Below are 19691 nucleotides of genomic sequence, written 5' to 3' on the forward strand. Positions count from 1 at the left end.
GTATCGGTGCCACAAGGCTCCTCAACAACAAACTCAATCAGGGACTTATTTAAGGACTCTTACTTTTGCATTTCATTTTTCTCTCTCTCTGTATTGCACAGTCAGTTTGTTTACATTTCTTTATTTGTTTACATGTGTACATTAAATCTTTTTTTTTTGCACTGCCAATAAGTGGTAATTCTGTCTGGCCTGCAAGAAAAAGAATCATGTATGTATTCTGACAAGACCTCTGAAATCAACGTCTGGCATCTCAGATGGATATTTATAATTGTGATTTAAGCACATACTTCCATTGGCGTTCACAAAAGTAACTCTAATAATTATATATGCATGTAAATGGATTAACAGCCATATACACTTGCATATTTTTGCGGAATAGAATATGTAAGATGGAAGGAAATATAATTATGGTGGTCTTTTGCCATTCAGTAGAAGGAAAAATAGAACAAATGAAATATCATGGTGGCACTTTCAGACAGTAGTTTCATTTACTCTGTTGAAGTGCAACAGAATTCTAATAAATTATCGTGGAACCATGGGGGGGGGGGGTCACATTTAAAACTTAGTGCTTTTAATTTCAAAAAAATGTTATTGCTTGGAATACATATACCCTGAAAAATGCATCATGGACTGTTGCTATAAATTTTCTGTGAAAGAAACATTTTGCTTGGCAAAATTAAAAATCAGTGAATAGGAAGCAAGTTGGATTTATTATTAGTTCTAATGCTTTCAAAATTTGCCTTTTATTTTCAGCTTCATCTGCACTTTATATTAAAAGAAATCTCTGCTCTGGGCAGGAGGTGACTTTCAGGTTAATCTAGTTCAGTGTGGAAATTTAATCATGGTAAAATCAATGGAAGCATGATGTTCAAGATTATGTTTTTTTTTTACCTAGAATCAAAGAATTAGGTCACAAAAGGCACACGAGGCCCTTTAATTCAATGCTCCTGTATCACTGCTTCCTCGAATCTAATTTCCTTGTTCTTTCTCAGAATCTCTTGAAGTCGTTCCATCAATCTGTTGTCCAATTCCCTCTGAAATGTTTTTATTCTTTTAAACACTGGCAGATTTTAAAAAAATGCACAGAAGGTCAAATTTGATTCGAGAAATAAAACAATTACCACTATGAACATTGTAGCTTAAATGTAACAATTTGAAATAGAACATGTAACTCAATAGATCAATGTTCAGAATTGTTCTGATAGCAAACTAATTTTTCAGACTCCAGCTCCAAGGATTTTCAAGCAATGCATACTAGGAGTGTTCCTTAGGTTGTCTCCTTGATTTCTTGAGATCAAACTGGCACAGAAATCATAGGTTCAGAGGTCCAAGTTCAACCCTGAACTTGAGTTCTGTCTGTGCAAACTTTGTACACTCTCTGAGAGTCTACTATTTAAATTTACACATAGAGCAGGGAAACAGGTCTGTGCCGTGCCAACAGCTCAATTAACCTACTGTAGGTAGGTAAATCAACAAAGATAGGAGACAGAACGTGCAAACTCCTTATGGACAGCACCGGATGTAGCAGTTAGCGTGTCGATATATATACACAAATACATCTGCAGAAATTTACCAGGGTTTCCAATGTCATATCAAACCTCCACAAACTCCTGACGAAGTAGAGGCGTCAACGCGCTTTCTTCACAATATACACTGTTTGTCGGTACATGTCTTCATGTATTGCATTGGGGACCAGAAAATGCTGTTTTGTCAGGTTGGACTGCTACAATAGGTTGATAAGTGAACTTGAACTCTCGGTGCTCTAGTTTCCTTTGTCATCCCAAAGATGTGGTGTCCTAAATAGTTACTGGAAATGACCCTTTATCATAGGTTAATGGAAAAAGAATAAAAGACATAGAAATGTGCATTCAACCTTGAATAGCACACTGCTTTAGTTTATGAAGTCCAAAAGTTTAGGTTACATGTCTGAATGGCTCTTACAGTTTACTTTTTCACATGTCTCCAAGTTACCAAATTTTCAAATCTAAGCCTTTAGATATTTAATTCAGTAGAGTTCTGTCCTGCATGTTTGGCATTTGTACTGAATTTTGTTTACATTTACATGTTTTTGCTCTATCATTTTTGATATTTGCCTTTTGCGAAGCAATTTTAACTGCAACAAACCAGATGGGAACTTCTATGAAAGTAATGTCGCAGCAGGAAGGAGATAGGAAAGTTGACATCTTCAACCAGCTGAGGTATCTAACCATAAAAACATTTCCTAGTTTGTAAGGATCAGCTTTGAGTACCAATACTCATCAGGATAGCAGCTGATGTTTTACCTGATTCATTCACAGAATGAATATGTGCACTGCTTCCAAGTAAGCTTATGGTCATTTGTGTCCTCAACGATGCCCAAGGAATGTTACCGATTACCATCATGAACTGGTTACATTTCCTTGTGGTAGATGTTCATTGCCTGCTGCATATTGCATATATTGCTCTGTTCTCGCTGCTACCATCAGGATAGAGGCATCGGTGCCACAAGACTCGCACCATCAGGTTCAGGAACAGCTGCTCCCCCTCCTCCATCAGACTCCTCAACGACAAACTCTTACTTTTGCACTTTATTGATTTTTAAAAAATTCTTTGTATTGCACAGTCAGTTTGTTGACATTCATTATCTGTTTACAGTTCTTTATTTGTTCATTGGTAGTGCAAACAAAAACTGTATACAATCAGTAGTAAATCTGTGTCGCCTGCAGGAAAAAGAATCTCAGGGTTGTATGTGATGTCGTGTATAAACTCTGACAATATATTAGAAATGTTATTGAGGTCAATCATCCCAATCATACACCATTATGGCTGATGAAATGCAAATGAAATGGAATGTTATGCAATTGTTCACAGACCCCCACCAGACCCCGGACCTTGTGATGAAGTGAATTAATGATGATGAAGCTGAAGATGTTTGGTTTGAGGACTCTGCCTTGTAAATGCCAGTGCAGTCTGATGTGAGGGGAATAATCTGCATTGGGTAGACTTGAAAAATGGAGTCAAGTGAAAGAAATATCTCTATTATATCCAATTCACTTGATATTGAAAATAATATTCCAGTTGACTGCTTTAAATAGCAAGACCAGTGAATTGGATGGTGTATGAAAAACATACATGCATTGATAAAATTATTAAATGAATGAGCCATATAATTCATAGTTTTCCCCCGAAAACTTCACTAAAAGTGATGTAAATTAGGGAGATTAATTTAGGATTGTTCTCATGATATAATAGGAAAGTTAACAATATTATATTGCAAATTTGCTGAGTTGAATATTGTACTAAGCAAAGCTTCCAAAATTTGTACATATTCACCTCTGAGAGAGGGTTAAAATGAGCTGGTGGCTATTCTTTTTGAAACATGAAAGTGATGGATATTCATCTTTACACTTGCTATTTTCTTTGTTTTTGTTTAATTTTATCATTTTGGCTTGTTAACTATCCCTGAATTAGCCAACTCAATTCTATCTCCTTTAATCTCAGAAATAGTGCATCTGTGTGTTAGAGATCAATATGTGCACATCCGATTGGAACAAACTTACCATCATAATGTCCATGATCTCTTTTTCTTTTGGAATTGCAGTTCCTGATTTTATGAATTTTTCTATTTTTAAAAAAATAACTACATATTAAAGAACAAAAATCAATTTGGGATCACAGTTAAAACATTTCTGTTACAAACTCTGTTACATAATTCTTTGCTTCAAGGCTGAATCTGAATCCTAATTCTTACGCATGTCTTAAATGGCACCAGAACATGGTGATATTTTGAGAGCTGCTCCTCTCAGATGCTCTTCTTATATCCCACTATTATCATTCTACTCTTTAATATCTCTACTCCAACACTGTTAGAGATACTAGAAATGCTCCATGAAACCTACTTTTAGGTTTACCTGTCCTTAGCCCATCAGAAGATGATGCCTTGCATTGTTTAATTGCACTTTTCCCTTTAAAAAACCACACTCTGTACTTTGTCTTAAATGACAGTATACCCTAGTTTGTTCTAATGCTGTTTTCACTCTTGCACTGTCTACTGTACTTACTACCTGCTGACTTGCCTTGATAGAATCAGAATTTATTGTCATGAACAAGTCATGAAATTTAGTGTTTTATGGCTGTATCATAGTGTAGAGCACATCGAAAAAACCAAAGACTTGTTGATCCAAACCAAGGCTTTTATTAACTAAAAGACTGGAGCGTATCAGATGTAGGTCGACCAGTCCAGAATGACCTAGTCTGGCTAGGAGGAACACTTTAAGACCTGCCAGTAGGTGTGGCTACATTCTCAGCCAATCACAGTCATCCTACACTACAATCTGTACATATACACATTGGTGATAGAATCTGTACTGTCACACATAGTGCAAACATTTATATTATAACCATCTTACAACACTATAAAAAATAAAATTAATAGTGCACGAAAAGTAAAGTATTGTTCAGGAATCTGACGGCAGCGGGAAAGAAGCTGTCCTTGTGCCACTGAGTGCTCATCTTTAGGCTCCTGTACCTTTTTCCCAATGGTAGTAGAGGGAAGAGGGCGTGGCTTGGGTGGTGGTGGGGTCTTTGAGGATAGAGGCTGCTTTTAAAAGACACCGCCTCGTGTAGATGTCCTCGATGGAGTGAAGTCTGGTGCCTGTGATGTCATAGGCCGAGTTAACAACCCTCTAGAGTTTATTCTTGTCCTGAGATTTGATGCTTCCATACCAGGCAGTGATGCCAGAATGCTCTCTACAATTTTTGAAAATTTTCAGTGACAAACCGAGTATAGCCTCTAGCGAGCCTTCTTTGTGATTGCATGCAAAAGAAAGCTTTTCAGTGTATTTCGATGCACGAGGCAATAAATAATTCAATTCAAAATTCAATTCATTGAAATCACTACAGGGATTTAAGGAAGAACACATGAAAAATCTAAATGTAATAAAGGTTTCACACAAAAGCTAACATTGATCATTTGAACATGAAAAATTAATGAGTCGTTACAGGAAGTATTCTCGAGTACTCTAATGGTCTTAGAGTGAAACAAATTGAGCATTAATCAAGACTATAACAGCACCTGAAAATATAGGGGAAAGATTTATTTTCAGACACTGAGCCTCATTTTCAAAAGCATAATTAAAAAAAAATCTCATATTCACAGCCATAACTTTGATCAGCTGCCTGAACTATCTCAAACAAGATTTTAATTTGCACTTTCAACTCTCACCACTCATCAACCAGTCCCTATATTCCATGATGGTTTGCATCTTGTGATGGAAACATATTCACTGACATATCCATCAGGTATTCATTTCTACACTTATGCTTTGACATTGCATAATGTTTCTGGTGCTTTGAAGTATGCCACAAGGTGGTGCCCTAACTACAGAATGAATGATTTTAATACATACAGAAGTCAAATCCTATCAGATCATTTCTGAATCACTGCATTGACAAAATTGGTCTTCTTAATAAAATGTCTTTGTTTCTTAATATCGTTATTTTTTTGCCCCTTTTTTTGAGATCTTATCCTTCCGTATACTTCTCAATTATTTGTCACAAAGAAGACATAAGTATGGCACCTCAATCAACAACAAATTCATGACGGTTGATCAACATCATTGAAAAATGCTAGTCACAAGACTTTCTGAGACCTGTTGTGATTGATATGTTAATGTCAATGGAAAACACAACTTTTCCCTTTTGGATATATGAATTTGTATGTGTCAACAGTTAGTTAGGACATGACTTTGCAAATGCCTTAATGCTATTCCATGATTTCAATATTCTCATTATTTTAAACCAGCTTCAGGGTTTACTTTGAAGATGTTTTTCATCTTGGCAGAATATTGAACAGTGAACCACTGGCAATCTTCCCTTAGTTATTTATCTTGCATGTGCGTCAGAACAGATCTTTCATTCAGTGAGAGAGAAATTGCTGGATTTATAATCTCCTATACAATTAAAATTATGCCTATGGATGGCACTGATATGAGTGCATTATAGGATATGTGGAGGTCATAAAGAGGGCACAGAGAAAATTCACTGGGATGTTGCTAGCATAAGAAATATTTGGCCAAAAGAGATTGGACAAAGTTGGATTTTTTTCCGGAGCACTAGACGAGAAACCTGATCAGTCTATAACATTTTGAGAGACATAGATGTCATAGTTCGTCACTCATTTTCCTTGAGTGGAAATGTCAAATTCTAGAGGGCATAGCTATTCAGATGAGGAGGGGATATTTAAATGAGATATTCAAGGCAAGTTTTTGGTTTTTGGAATGGCTGCTGGGGGTGGGAGGGGTAGTGGAAGCAGATAACATGGTGCTAGTTAAGACAGATTTGGACAAGCACATGAATACAGTGAAACACAAAAGTCTGCAGACACTGTGCTTGTAATTAAAAAAAACCCACTGAAAAGCTGGTGGAACTCAGCCATTCTTTCAGAGTCCTTAGGAAACAAAGATACATTGGCAATATTTTGGGCCTTCAAGGAATAAGCAAAGAATAAGCAGCATGATGCAAAAAAAAAAACCCCAGGAAATCTCAGAATAGAGATAATGTTGGCTAGAGGAGGAATCCAGACCAACAAAAGGTATTCACTGGATATGATCAAGGTAAAAAATGATTATGTCAGTGTGAAAGGAGACAGAGAAAAGGGAGAGAGACAGAGCTGGGGGAAGGTGACAGGGGAAAGAAGTGAGGGGGAGGTGGTTAATGAAAGCCAGAGAAGTCAATATTAATGCCATCCAGTTGGAAGATGGGGATGTTGATCCTCCAATTTATAGGTAGTCTCAGTCTGGCAGTGCATGAGACCATGGGCGGACATGTCTGCAAGGGAATGGGGCACATGAATATGCGGGACTGCATGGATAGGGAGCATGTGGGATTGGTTTAAATTGGCATCATGGGCAGCACAGACCTTGTGATCTGAAGGGCCTGTTTAGTTGCTGCACTGTCGATCATTTTTCTCATTTCGTTAGGAGTGCCTGATCTGCTGAACACTTTCTGTTTTTATTTTAGATTTGTAGCATCTGAAAGTTTTTGATTTTCAGAGGTACATATCGAGTTCAAGGACACATTGCATTAACACCCTTGTATTAGGCCTGGGTGAAAGTGAGCACACGATCCAAAAGGCAGAACAAGCTATTCCCATCGGCACAGGTGCATGAGGTCTTTAGCAAATCTGCAGGGTATACTGGAAGTGTGGAAGAAGGACTGCAAAGTTTGAAGCCTAAAAAGAATGTTCAAAGTTCAGATTTATTGTCAGAGTACATACATAACATCCCTTAGTTTCTATTTCAGGCTTCAGGAATACCATATTCATCTGGAGTACTTGTGAGTGACAATGTTTCAGGGCTTTGAAATGTTATATTCTAGTAATTAAGATCCCCTAGCAGTTCCAGTTAATTAATATTAGACTTGTGAGTCCATGTATATTTTTATGTAGAAATAGCCCGATGCCCAACATTCACCTTGTACTATACAAGATCCATTAATGTGAAGGCAATCCCTTTGGCATATTTGTACAGAATCTCTCTTTTCGCTGAATACAAGCATGTCAGTGATTCTTGACTGATACCCTTTTGTGGAAATATCTCCAGTATCTGAAAAATATACAAAATTCATTGGTTCACTAGGTGAAGGTTGTCTTGACTGGATTAGAGTGGTGAAAATCTACAGTGATGGAAACAAAGGCAAGAGTCATTTTTCATTTAGTCTTTTTCTGCTACAATAAGTGGCAATTCTGTCTGGCCTGGAGGAAAAAGAATCTCAGGGTGTATGTGATGTCATGTCTGAACTGACAATAAACCTGAAATCTCATAATTTTCCCTTGAGTTTGAGCAAAAGTTAATACTGAAATCTCTGTACTTCTGAACAGCTACTGATCACCCCACTCCAACCTGGCTTCCTCTCCATGCCAATGCCACTTGGTCTGCAAGCGTAGAAAGATAAATGCATGGAAATTCCCCACGGATCTTATTTCTTGGTCAGCTATACTCCTCCCACTTAAATTGTTTCAACTACAGTTACCACAGCTGAGAAGAAATAAAACCATGCAGCGTCTTCCCTGACCTCAGGACATTCTAAAACAACTTTCAGAAGGCTGTGAATCACCGTTGAACACTGTAATGTCCCCAATAAAACAAGGAGGTGAATCAGCTATTGGAGAGATTCTGGATTAAAGATAAATATTGACGAGGATTAGATTATATTGTGACTACTTTAAGATTATTTCCCTGCTCAAATTGTTACCTCATTTCTCCTCGAGCATTCTGAACCCATTTGACCTGTTGCACTTGATATTGCATTCAATTTGCATAGCCAATGAGATAAAAAAAATGATGTTGGTAGAATGGTTTAAGATGACATCCACTAGAGGTTAAAGTGAAATATATGGAAGTTGTCATGGAGAGGAGGAGTTAAGTTCTTGTGAGTCACTAATTCAGAGGAGCTTTCCTGGACCTAATGCACTCGTGGCATTGTGAAGAAAGCAGGTTAGCACCTCCACTTTCTCAGGAGTTTGCGAAGATTTGGCATGACATCAGAAACCCTGGCAAATTTCTGCAGATGTGTGGTGGGAAGTGTGCTTACCGGCTGCATCGCGGTCTGGTATGAGGACACCAATACCTCTGCGCATAAAACCCTGCAAAAGGTGGTGGACACAGTCTAGGACATTACATGCAAAACCTTTCCCATCATTGAGAACATCTACGGGGAATACTGCCATCAGAGAGCAATAGCAATCATCAAGGATGCACACGATCCAGCACATGCTCTGTGCTTATCAGGAAAGAGGTGTCGGTGCCACAAGACTCACTCCACCAGGTTCAGGAACAGCTCCCACCCCTCCACCATCAGACTCCTCAACAACCAACTCAATCAGGGACTCATTTACTTTTGCACTTCATTGAGTTTTGTTTCCCTCTGAAATTCAGTTTGTTTCCATTTCTTTATTTATTTACATGTGTACATTTTTTTCTTTGCACTACATAAGTGGTGATTCTGCTTCACCTGCAAGAAAACGAACCTCAGGTTTGTATGTAATGCCATGTATATTGTCAATAAATCTGAAATCTCCAAGAGAAACTGCTTGACATACTTAGGTGGGGCTGAATATTGATGTAAATAGATTTCAGTGCATGATTATAAAACGAGCTTCCTAAGCCACATTCCCGCTTCTTCCAGCTCTCCTTCTGCTCACTTATTGCATTATTACCTCTGCTTTGCCCCACTGTATGCTTATTTTTCACTGAACTTCAGAATAATGCAGTGGGACCACACAGAAATTCCTCACTGATCAATCCAAAGAGCCACAATGAGACACAAGTTTGCAATAGTCTGCAGTTTGCAGTTTATTAATTGGGCTACATGGTGTGTTTGCAGAGGGTACATCTGGTCTTCCGACAGCTATTCAATAACACTGGACAACAAATTTTTTTTAACAGGTTTGCTTCCTGAAAACAAAAATTGGGGATTATGATCGACAACTTCAAGCTGAGTACGTAGATAATTTCAGATTTGCTATATCACGTAGGAAATTGGAAAAATATTAACTTTTTTTGAATTAAGCACGTTTAATCGCATGATGTACCTCTGAACCAAGCTCTCAGGTTGACTGCATATGTTGCACTACCCATATGAGGAGCCCAGGGTTTGTCTAGTCACCAATTTTACAACTGAAATAGAGCTCATAGGCTTTCTTAATAAGTGCAGTCATACTTAAATGTATACTTGTCATAAATTTTCGAGACATTTCTGCTGTACTGAATCTTCCTGAAGACAATACATGCTATTGTAAGTGCACTCACTGTGCTATTACCAGAAGAACATGTGCATCAACATGTGTTTAATCTTCTTTTCTTTGGCTTGGCTTCGCGGACGAAGATTTATGTATAATCTTTATTATTGTTATGTTTAATCTATAATCAATGTAATACACAGCATCTGTGTATGTGAACTGCTTTTATAGCCTGTCGGTATTTATCCTGCCTAAGCATGCCCAGGCTTAAGACAACATTTGCATAGCACCAGCATTGAGTGCATGCTCAGGCATGCTTGGACTGACCAATATACTAGTAGACTTAGAATATGTTGGGAAATGACAATAAATATGTAATATCTAAAAAAAGATACGTGATAGGAACATTTTAAGGTGATTTTCGTGATCAGTAGCCAAACATCCATAAAAAACACCCCAAAGTGTTCATGAAACAAAATCTTCATTGTCCAGAGTAATTCTCATTAAAAAAAGTGAATATCTGGACTGACAGCACCATGAAAATAAGCATTTATCTATATTATGAATGGATGCTATTTTTATTGCTAGGGAGATTGAGGATGATATGAGGAAAATATTCATGTATTCTGCTGTATGAGGCAGGAAAGTGGTCTCATGGGCCAAGAATGCTGTGGCCTCAGTCTTTTTGATTTTCCAATAGGTATGAGGTACATTCAGCTTGTTTGGATGATAATGGATTCAGGGTGAATGGACAGTTAATTGGAAAGATGGCTTGTCTTTGTGGTTCAGGAAACAATTTAAGCGAACATAAATGAAAGGATAGTAGGATTAGTATTTTCATGGTGCTGTCAGTCCAGATACTCACTTTTTAAAAAAATGAGAATTACTCTGGACAATGAAGATTTTGTTTCATGAACACTTTGGGGTTTTTTTTTAATGGATGTTTGGCTGTTGATCATGAAAATCACCTTAAAATGTTCCTATCATGTTCCTTTTTTTAGATAGTAGGATTGACATTGTTCTCTGGCAAAAATGGAAGAGTCAGGAATGCTGTGTTGTCTGCTCAATGCCAGGATAATTGAAACTAAATTTGATTTCCAGAAAGTATTTGAAAAGATATGGGATCAAACGTTCAACTTTTTACAGATTATAAAAATAACTTTGATGAACAGATCATTGTGGTATAGTTGCCGACAACAGAAAAAGACAGGTAACTATGAAGAGACATCAGATGGATGCATTTGGACTTGAGTTAAGTGAGGATTCAAAGATCTAGCAAATGGAGTGTAATATCAGAAAAATGCAAAATTGTTCATTGCTATAATGTGGAAAAATATAGATGAGTCAGTTGTCCAAATGGTGAAATTGCACAGCTTTGCATTGCAGAGGGGGGAATCAATGCATGTTAATGCATAATTTTCAAAAAGTAAACGTGTGGTAAAAGTAGGTAATAGGAAAGCTAAACCTTCCCTTTTAATACAAAAGTAGACAAGTTATGTGTCAGTTATGAAACACTGCTGCTGGAGACAAGATGTCAAGTGTCCTGACAAACTCTGGGAGGACAGTCTGCTAGAGATATATGTAGATAGGAGATTGAGACAGATAGAGAGAAAGAGATAGAAAGAGGACAGACACAGTGTAGAAAGATCACATGACCAACAGCTGGTCAGCATTCACTTGAGGAAGAAGAATTACTTTGACAGTTCTGTGATCTGATCTTGGGACATAAAATGATCAGATAGGGTGTTTGAGAACTGACATCCTGTGAAAGGGACGGCCTGATGAATTGCAAAAGGCTAACAAGCATCCTTTCAACTAATGAACCCTCTGCTCTGGAGGGTGAAACAGATGTGTCTTGTTTGCCAAGTCCTTGAATGAAGGACAACTTGTATGATAGACTTTGGAGTCGAAAGGGTCCTGGGCAGGTGCAAGAACAAAGAGAGTACAGTAAAATCCCCAGTCTCCAGCACCTACTGCTGATGCCAGATATGTGAAATTTTCTGGTTGCTTGAGACATACTCTTACAATGCCAAAGTAATACAACTGCATTAAGAATAAACAGTTTAAAAGACAAAAGAAAATCCGAAAAGTAAGTTGAAACATATCAGTATTGTATCCCCTAATTATGTAAAGTTCACTTCAATCAGATAATTCCCCTAACTGATAAGATTTAAATTTGAACCCCAGTCGCTGGCTCTGTAACAGTACTGTTCTATCTGCTAGCGTTAACCGTTTACACTGAACAAACTTAACTTGCTACTTGAAAGTAATAAACATTTAAAAAAACAATTAGCTTGAATAAAAATAAAGATCACCAGCAACAACTGAAAGGTCATCAAGGTTAGCAGATGATGTGGATGGCTGTGGTCCTGCAGCAGATGATGTGGATGGCTGCGGTCCTGCAGCAGATGATGTGGATGGCTGCGGTCTTGCAGCAGATGATGTGAATGGCTGTGGTCCTGCAGCAGATGATGTGGATGGCTGTGGTCCTGCAGCAGTTGATGTGGATGGCTGCGGTCCTGCAGCAGATGATGTGGATGGCTGTGGTCCTGCAGCAGATGATGTGGATGGCTGCGGTCCTGCAGCAGATGATGTGGATGGCTGCGGATCAGGATTAGTGGATGCACTGGCAGCCTTTTGGGTTGCCTTCTTCAATAATTTCTGACCAGCTTGTTTGAAGGCCCTTCTCCTTTCATGCAAAGTCAGGTTTTGCATGACGTACAGCTGCATAACATGTTGAGAAGTTAAGAAAGGTTGCTGTTCTGCAAAGGCAAAGATGGTTTTAAATGCTGCAGTAGCATTTTTCCAGGAGATTTTTCCCACCTCTTCGACCTCTTCATCACTTTCCTCCTCTGCTTGGTTTTCTTTTCCATGATTCTCAACCGCTTGTATTATCTCTTCCGTATTTAGTGTATGAGTAACGGGAGCATCTTGATCCACATTAAGCCATTCATCAAGGTCAAAGCGTGACAAAGGCATCTTATCACGAGCAGAGTCAACCAACTCACGCACCTCATCATAAACTTTCTTTCTCATCCCGTGTGTTGAAAACTCCTTAAACTCGTCTTCGGATCCTTCCTCAAACATTACAAGTGGCCACAACTTTTGCCAGCATCTCCTTAATGTTTCACGCTTCACAGAATCCCAAGCGCAACTAACATTGTAAATAGCATCCTTGAGTGAATATTTCTTCTGAAATTCCAGTATTGTGCCGTCAAAGTTTGTCATTTTTCGCATGAAATCACGTCGATACAACATTTTCACATTTTGGATAACCCCTTGATCCATGGGTTGAATCAGGCTTGTCACATTTGGAGGGAGATAACATACAAAAATGTTACCATTCATAAGTTCCTCAGCAGGAGGATGAGCATGACAGCTATCTAAAAGCAACATAATTTTACTGTTTTCTTTCATACCCTTCCTACGTAAATTCACTTTGACACTGGGGACAAAGATGTGATGAAACCACCTGGTAAAGATGTCAACATCCATCCAAGCATTGCTCTGTGACTGATAACCAACAGGAAGGTGAGCAATGCCTTTAAAGCACCTTGGCTTAGCACATTTTCCAACCACAGTCAGTTTCACTCTGTGGCTGCCAGATGCATTTGCACAAAGAAGCACAGTTATTCTTTCTTTATTCCGCTTGGAACCTCGAGTAACTTTATCATCAACACTAGCCAAAGTAGTGTTAGGCAGACATTTCCACATTAACCCCGTCTCAACAGCATTGTAAATTTGGTCTGGGGTTAAGCCTTTGTTGGCAACTAGCTCTTGAAAAACACTGCAAAACTTATCCACTGCCTCATGATCTGCTGATTTCTGCTCACCAGACAAGTCTGATGTACGGATACCATGGCGAATCTTGAATCTGCTAAGCCAGCCATTTGAAAAAGAACATTCGGACTCAATATTCATCTTCTTGTGGAACTCCTTTCCTTTTTCTTGCAACATGGGTCCTGTTATGCAACCACCTTCCGACTTTTTCAAAGTAAACCATTCAAAAAGAGCCTGGTCAAGTAAGTCCATCTTGGAGGATGTCCTGTGAAAAGGAATCTTTGTTTGTTTACCTCGGTCACAAGGTGGATTGCAGGTGTCTCCTGGTGCGTGAGTGGTAGATTGGCAAAATACTGGTGAGGCGCCCCAATTTTAAACTTGCATATTTTTGACCGATTATTTTATTCTTATTTATTTAAATTTTTTAAAACATATTTATTTCTGTGATTTATTTTGCTGGTTTCTTGAAGTTGCCAGTTGCTTGAATTCCAGATAATGGGGATTTTACTGTATTTAGAAGAAAAATCATATAAAAAAAGGCTGTCAAAGCCATCATAAGCATTGTGAGAAACAGAAGTACCTTCACAGAATTTGCTCGAGACAAAAATTGAGAACAAAGAACATTTATTATACAACAATGCAAAGTTGGGTGCTTCCCCTTACCCTGGGAATACACACACACACACACTGGGGCTCACCCAACTTTTATACAGTTCATTTCAGTATAGAAGTACCCTCCCCCTTACATTCTTCTGCCTCCTGGATGAGTTTGGCATTAGGCAATCCTATCTGCCTACATGCTGTTTCTGTGAACTTGGAGGACCAGGGGGTATCCTGTCGGTGTCCCATCATGTCATTGTCCTTTTTGACAAACCTGCCTTTGTCCTTATTCACACCTTCCCAACCCTCAGGGCTTACTAACTCTTATATGCAGAACTTGCTAATTCTGTCTAAGGCTTACTAATTACATATGCGGAACTTGCTGACTCTGTCTAAGGCTAGAAGACCCTTAACTTATTCAGACTAACTTTACTTCCTACATTCTATTATCTATCCTTATCCTATTCATACTGGCTTTATTCATTACACATATATCCATACTAGCTTTCTTCATCTCTCATATTTTCATATCAGTTTTACTCACACAGCATTAACTCAGGAAGAAGTGTTGCAGTAGAAAGTTTGCACCTCAGAGATTATAACCCCTACTAGAGTGGTCATGGCCAGTTGATAAAGGTAGCATTTAAATCAAAATCACTAGTCTTGTGAATTAGTAAAACAAAAAGCGACAAGTTAGAACAGTAAATCAAAATGTTAGTTAATTGTAGACTATATCTTTGGCTTTGCTTCACGGACGAAGATTTATGGAGGGGGTAAATGTCCACGTTAGCTGCAGGCTCGTTTGTGGCTGACAAGTCCGATGCGGGACAGGCAGACACGGTTGCAGTGGTTGCAGGGGAAAATTGGTTGGTTGGGGTTGGGTATTGGGTTTTTCCTCCTTTGTCTTTTGTCAGTGAGGTGGGCTCATGTTGAGACCCTCACTGTCCAATCGCTCACCAAACATTTCTTTTGTTGATGCTCCTTAATTCAACCTTGCTGAATTATTCGAGCTGATAGGGTCAAGACCTCATTGGGAATGCTTAGATGAATTTCAGATTAAGTATGCCATATTAATATCTTGAAAGGGGCAGCTTGTCTTCGCAGGAAAAGGTGATCAGACCAGAGTGGTATCAACTGGGGTTTAGAAAAGATTCAGATTTATTGTCAGAGTACATACATGACATCACACAACCCTCTCAGGGAGTGGAGACTTGATTGAAACATGTGCAATGTTTCCTCTTATGGAGAATCTGGAACTAAGGGTTACTATTCATCAGTTTGAATCATGGGATCAAGTAGGATTGAATTGTCCTGCATGATAAGATTAAGCAGATTGGGCTTTTGGGGTTAATACATGAGTGTTGATTTATTAAATGGCAGAACAAGTCTAATGGACTTATCTGATTTAATTTATGTTAAACTAAGACCCTCACAGCATTATTTTGAAGAAGAGCAGGAACATAGTTTTCTTTATATCTTAATTAATTCTTAATTCAACACTCAATATTACTCAAAACACATTAAAGCTGTTTCCTCTCCATTGTTTCTACCTGAATACTTCCGGAATATTCTGCTTTTAAGTGGGAATGTGACTAGTAATGAGGATATACAGAAATTTCAAGGTTGAATTAAGGAGCATCAACAAAAGAAATTTTTGGTGAGAGATTGGGTAATGTTGATCTCCAGTGACCTGAGCGTCTTTGCAACCAATAGTTGAGATGGCATTTTGGCCTTGAATGTTAGAGGATTTGAGCATAGAAGTGAAGGGGGCTTATTATTATGTAGGGCCATTGGTAAGAACATATGTAGAGTATTTTATACAACTTACTTAACACTGTCTTGACCTAAATAAAAAGTACAATAGAATTTTCATCAGCCTATTTCCTATGAAGAGGTCATTCATTTAAGGGCAATTTGAGTAGGTTAGGTGTTTATAGTTTAGAACAATAGGTGACCTCAGTGAAAAGAAAATTAATTTTGGAGGGGTGAACAGAGGGGATTTGTTTCCCTCAGTTGAGGAGTCTTTAAAGACAGTGTCAAAAAAAAGTAGAAGACATATGGCTTAGAAGGTTACATTTGTCACATAGATGTATTTGGACAATGAGGGCTTGTGGGCTGGAAGAACCTGTAACTGCCATGTATCTCTAAATGAAAAAAAAGACAGAAATAAGAAATTTCTCCATGGTGAATATTTGGGATTCTCTATTCTGAAAGGATGTGGAAGCTCAGCCATTGCCTTCATCAAGAAATCAGATGATCAAATTTTGGATGTCATTCAGAATCAAAATATAGGAGGACAAGAAGGGAAAACAATTTTTAATGATGAAATAGTCCAATTCTGCCCTTGTTTCTCAGACTTAGTTCAACTTTGTAGCATTTTAGTGAAACGATTACATTCATTCAGCATATTGCACGCTGTATACAAATCGTCTGCTGTGTTCCCTCCCTTTAAAGAAAATGTATCAAACTTCAACAAGTACTTAAATTTGTCTGGAAAGTAATTTATAGTTCTATTTGTGACAGGCAAGGCAAAGTTTTGATATCCACCTCTCCCTCCAGCACATACGATCAATCTTACTGCAAAAAATACTGCTACATTACCAAATGCAAAAAAAAAACCCAACCGCAGTCATTTTCATTGAAATATTTTCCTAAGTGGTAAACAGCAAGAAGTAAAATAGCTTTGGGGTTCGATAACAATTAATTGTTACGTGAGGAATCTGGCTTGGCATTCTATTTGGTTTATCAAGAGTGAAAAATATGTATAAATGATGCAGTGCTCCGAACTGTATTGGTCCTCAGCCAAGATTAATCTTTGGCAAGTACTAAACAGCTTGCAAACGGGCCAAGCAGACCCATTTTGAACCGCTTTCGCAGTTTTGATGATATAATCTCGATAAATTGACCAGATAGAGCATGCATAAGATCCATCAGTACCAGAAAACGAAAAAAAATTTACAGTGGTCATAATAAGTTAAGCGCTTACTCTTCACATCGGTCCTCTCGCCGGTGAAACGACCATCAATCTGTCAACCACCTCAGCGCGCATGCGCAGAAGGGAGACTCGATTGACCGGGCATGCGCAGTGACGGACTTTGAGTGCTGCTCCCCACCAATCAGTTGCTCATTGTGGAGGCGAGGGAAGGCGGTTGCAGTCCGCGAGCGGTTCGGTGGTGCTGGCTGCGCGCAAGCGCGGTGGGGAGCTGCGTCGGGCTCGCTGGCTCCAGCCCGCGCGCATGCGCCCGGAGTTGGCGTCACGCAGTGGCCGAGCGGAGAGAAGCAGGGCGCCCTCGGAGCGGGAATGGGGTCAAGGAGCGGCCTCTGGTACCGGTACCGAGCAGCGCCGGCTCCCCGCCGTCCGAGCTCGCTGCGGAGCAGATAACAGAGGATCGGTGCGGGTCGGCCGCTGGGGGAAAGCTGAGGTGAGAGGGGAGCTGTGGCAGGGAGTGTCCGGGGAAGCAATGGCCCACCCGCGGGGTGGGTGGGCGGGCGCTGTGTCTCCCCGAGCTCCCACAGCTCATCGCTGCCTCCAGCTCCCACCCTGGCTAGCAACACCCGCCGTGCCGTGCAGCACCTTCCCTGGCCGGTAGTGCCTACTGTGCCCACCTTACCCAGAAGCTCTCCCCGCAGCACCCCTTATACCAACCCCCATTACATCTTCCCCACTTGTCAACTCCCATAACACTTCAACCCCCTTTGCATTTACCCCATCCTTCATCAATTCCCTCCTCAACCCCAGCACACCCAACTCTCCTCTCTCTAACACCCTTTATATAAAAGAACTTTGACATCTTCTTTTCTTCCCCCCCACCACCTTTGGTGACACCCCGCTGTTTTTTCCACTCGCCAAATCATCATCCCTTTAATTTTACCTCTTCTCTGGTCAGCCCCTTTTGTTGCCCCACACCGGCCATTCCCCTGTCCTCACAGATCACCCCCTGCTCCAAACATCCACCTCTTCCCCTAATGCCCACCAGTTTCCACAACATACCAATCTCACCCATTTGCTTCCACTCCAAATCCTTGCTTTCCCCTCATCTGCCACTCATTTAGTACATGCAGGAGCTTTGATGGAGGCATCTATTGACCTGAGAAATTCTGCCACTCTTCTGTTGAACCTTATTGTGTAAGGGAGCATTCTGATTATAATTGAGAGTCTTAATTTTTTTTATTTGTGTGACAAAACTCAAACTAGTCTGTGAGATTGTGTAGTTGTTTACAAATCTGATTTGATTTTGAGGATTTTTGCCTGTGATCGGTCTCCACGGGGTGTGAATTTGTCTGTTTATTTGTAACTTTCTCCATGAATGTTTTAGCATTAGAGAAGTTGAATCCATCTATATCAGTGTACAGCTCAATGAGACTAGAAGGGCTGAAGGGCCTGTTTGTGTGCTGTAATATTCTGTGGTCTGTGTAGTAGAATGAAACAGTGCATTTTAACCATTATTGATTTCTGAGAATAAAACTGGAACTTGTATATGTTTGTTTTTGTGACCACCTCTGGGAGGCTGGTACAGTGTTTGCATGTTGGTATGGTAAAACACCTGCTTACTTGAAGATACTGAAGTAAAAATGAAATTATTAAAAATGATGTTATTTATTGGCCTTTGAAATTCTAAATTGGGGCGTGAGATTTTAAAAGTATATTACTCGCGGGGTAATATACACTGTTAATTTTGGCCAAGTTAGTCTCACCGTCAGACTAGCTATATGGGTAATTCTGCCAGACGTTTGAATACTCATGACTCAACCTGCTGCGAAGTTGTGTGTACCTGTAGAAGAATTTGTGCACTTCTGTTTGCTTGAGAAAGTCTACATGCGAGTGCAGGAACTTTGCACTTTCCTGTATGTGTGTCAAAGGTTATGTATCCATCTGTTTCTAAATGGAAGTGAAAGAGTGAGTTAACATCCAGTTTTCCATACCTGATCTACTTCTATGAGCACAGTGCTGTTGTGATCAGATGTCGACGGAAGAATAATTCTTTGAATGAAAGAAAAATTTTCATGTATGTATATATTTTTGTTTGAATGTTTTTGCTCATAAAGGTGAGGATGCAGCTACCAGTGAATTTGAGTGGATGATGTATCATTTGTGGCTGCCTGTGAGACATTGAAGTCAGGAACATGTTTTCCTGTGAACATCTGAATGCAATTAAAACTAAAGCATGTATTTTACATTTGTGTGTTACAAATGATTGCTAATTTGCTGAATGAAACATTAGTCTGCAGATGTTGTGATTGTAGTAAAAACACACCAAAATGCCGGAGGAACTCAGCCAGTCTTGCAAGATAATTTTCTGATCAGATCTCCTGTGATTTGTTTAAAATTTGCTTGTTGAAAGAGGGTACATTGTACAATTTTACTTCCTACAGGAATTTACGAGGTGTCAACCAAAATGAAGGATTGAGTCAACAACCTATTCCTTGGCATTGAAATTAAAGGATGATTTAGTAGAAACGTTTTGAGTAATAAAAAACAAGTAAATAAATGGTTCTCTAGTTGAGAAGTGGTTCTATGTTTATAGCACCAGAGAGACGTTTATTTATCGTTGATTCTGTTATCCTGTCAGTAACTGATCTGGGGGAAAAAAAA

The 19691-nt window shown here is 39.2% G+C and overlaps 3 protein-coding genes across 7 annotated transcripts in view; 1 reads left to right on the forward strand and 2 right to left on the reverse strand.

The window, feature by feature from the left end:
- LOC138736251 (very long chain fatty acid elongase 6-like) overlaps positions 1-7922 on the reverse strand; it is a 77705-nt gene extending 69783 nt beyond the window's left edge. Inside the window, exons 1-2 of the mRNA XM_069885454.1 lie at positions 7452-7922; positions 3540-3601 (exon numbers count right to left, since the gene is read on the reverse strand). The gene's annotated coding sequence lies outside the window, so the exon portion shown is untranslated. The remainder of the gene's footprint in view (positions 1-3539; positions 3602-7451) is intronic.
- Positions 7923-9307: 1385 nt separating this feature from the next.
- Positions 9308-17216, reverse strand: LOC138736250 (jerky protein homolog). Its single transcript, XM_069885452.1, has 2 exons — positions 17085-17216; positions 9308-14005 (listed from the first exon to the last, which is right to left on the reverse strand). Exon 2 carries the CDS (start codon positions 13748-13750, stop codon positions 12008-12010), a length of 1743 nt encoding a protein of 580 aa, XP_069741553.1. The 5' UTR covers positions 13751-14005; positions 17085-17216; the 3' UTR covers positions 9308-12007.
- Positions 17217-17349: 133 nt separating this feature from the next.
- dlg5a (discs, large homolog 5a (Drosophila)) overlaps positions 17350-19691 on the forward strand; it is a 159136-nt gene continuing 156794 nt past the window's right edge. For all 5 annotated transcript variants that reach the window (XM_069885456.1, XM_069885460.1, XM_069885457.1 and 2 more), the window contains exon 1: positions 17350-17520. The gene's annotated coding sequence lies outside the window, so the exon portion shown is untranslated. The remainder of the gene's footprint in view (positions 17521-19691) is intronic.

This window comes from Narcine bancroftii, chromosome 6, assembly GCF_036971445.1.
Source record: "Narcine bancroftii isolate sNarBan1 chromosome 6, sNarBan1.hap1, whole genome shotgun sequence".
In the NCBI taxonomy this organism is placed as follows: Eukaryota; Metazoa; Chordata; class Chondrichthyes; order Torpediniformes; family Narcinidae; genus Narcine; species Narcine bancroftii.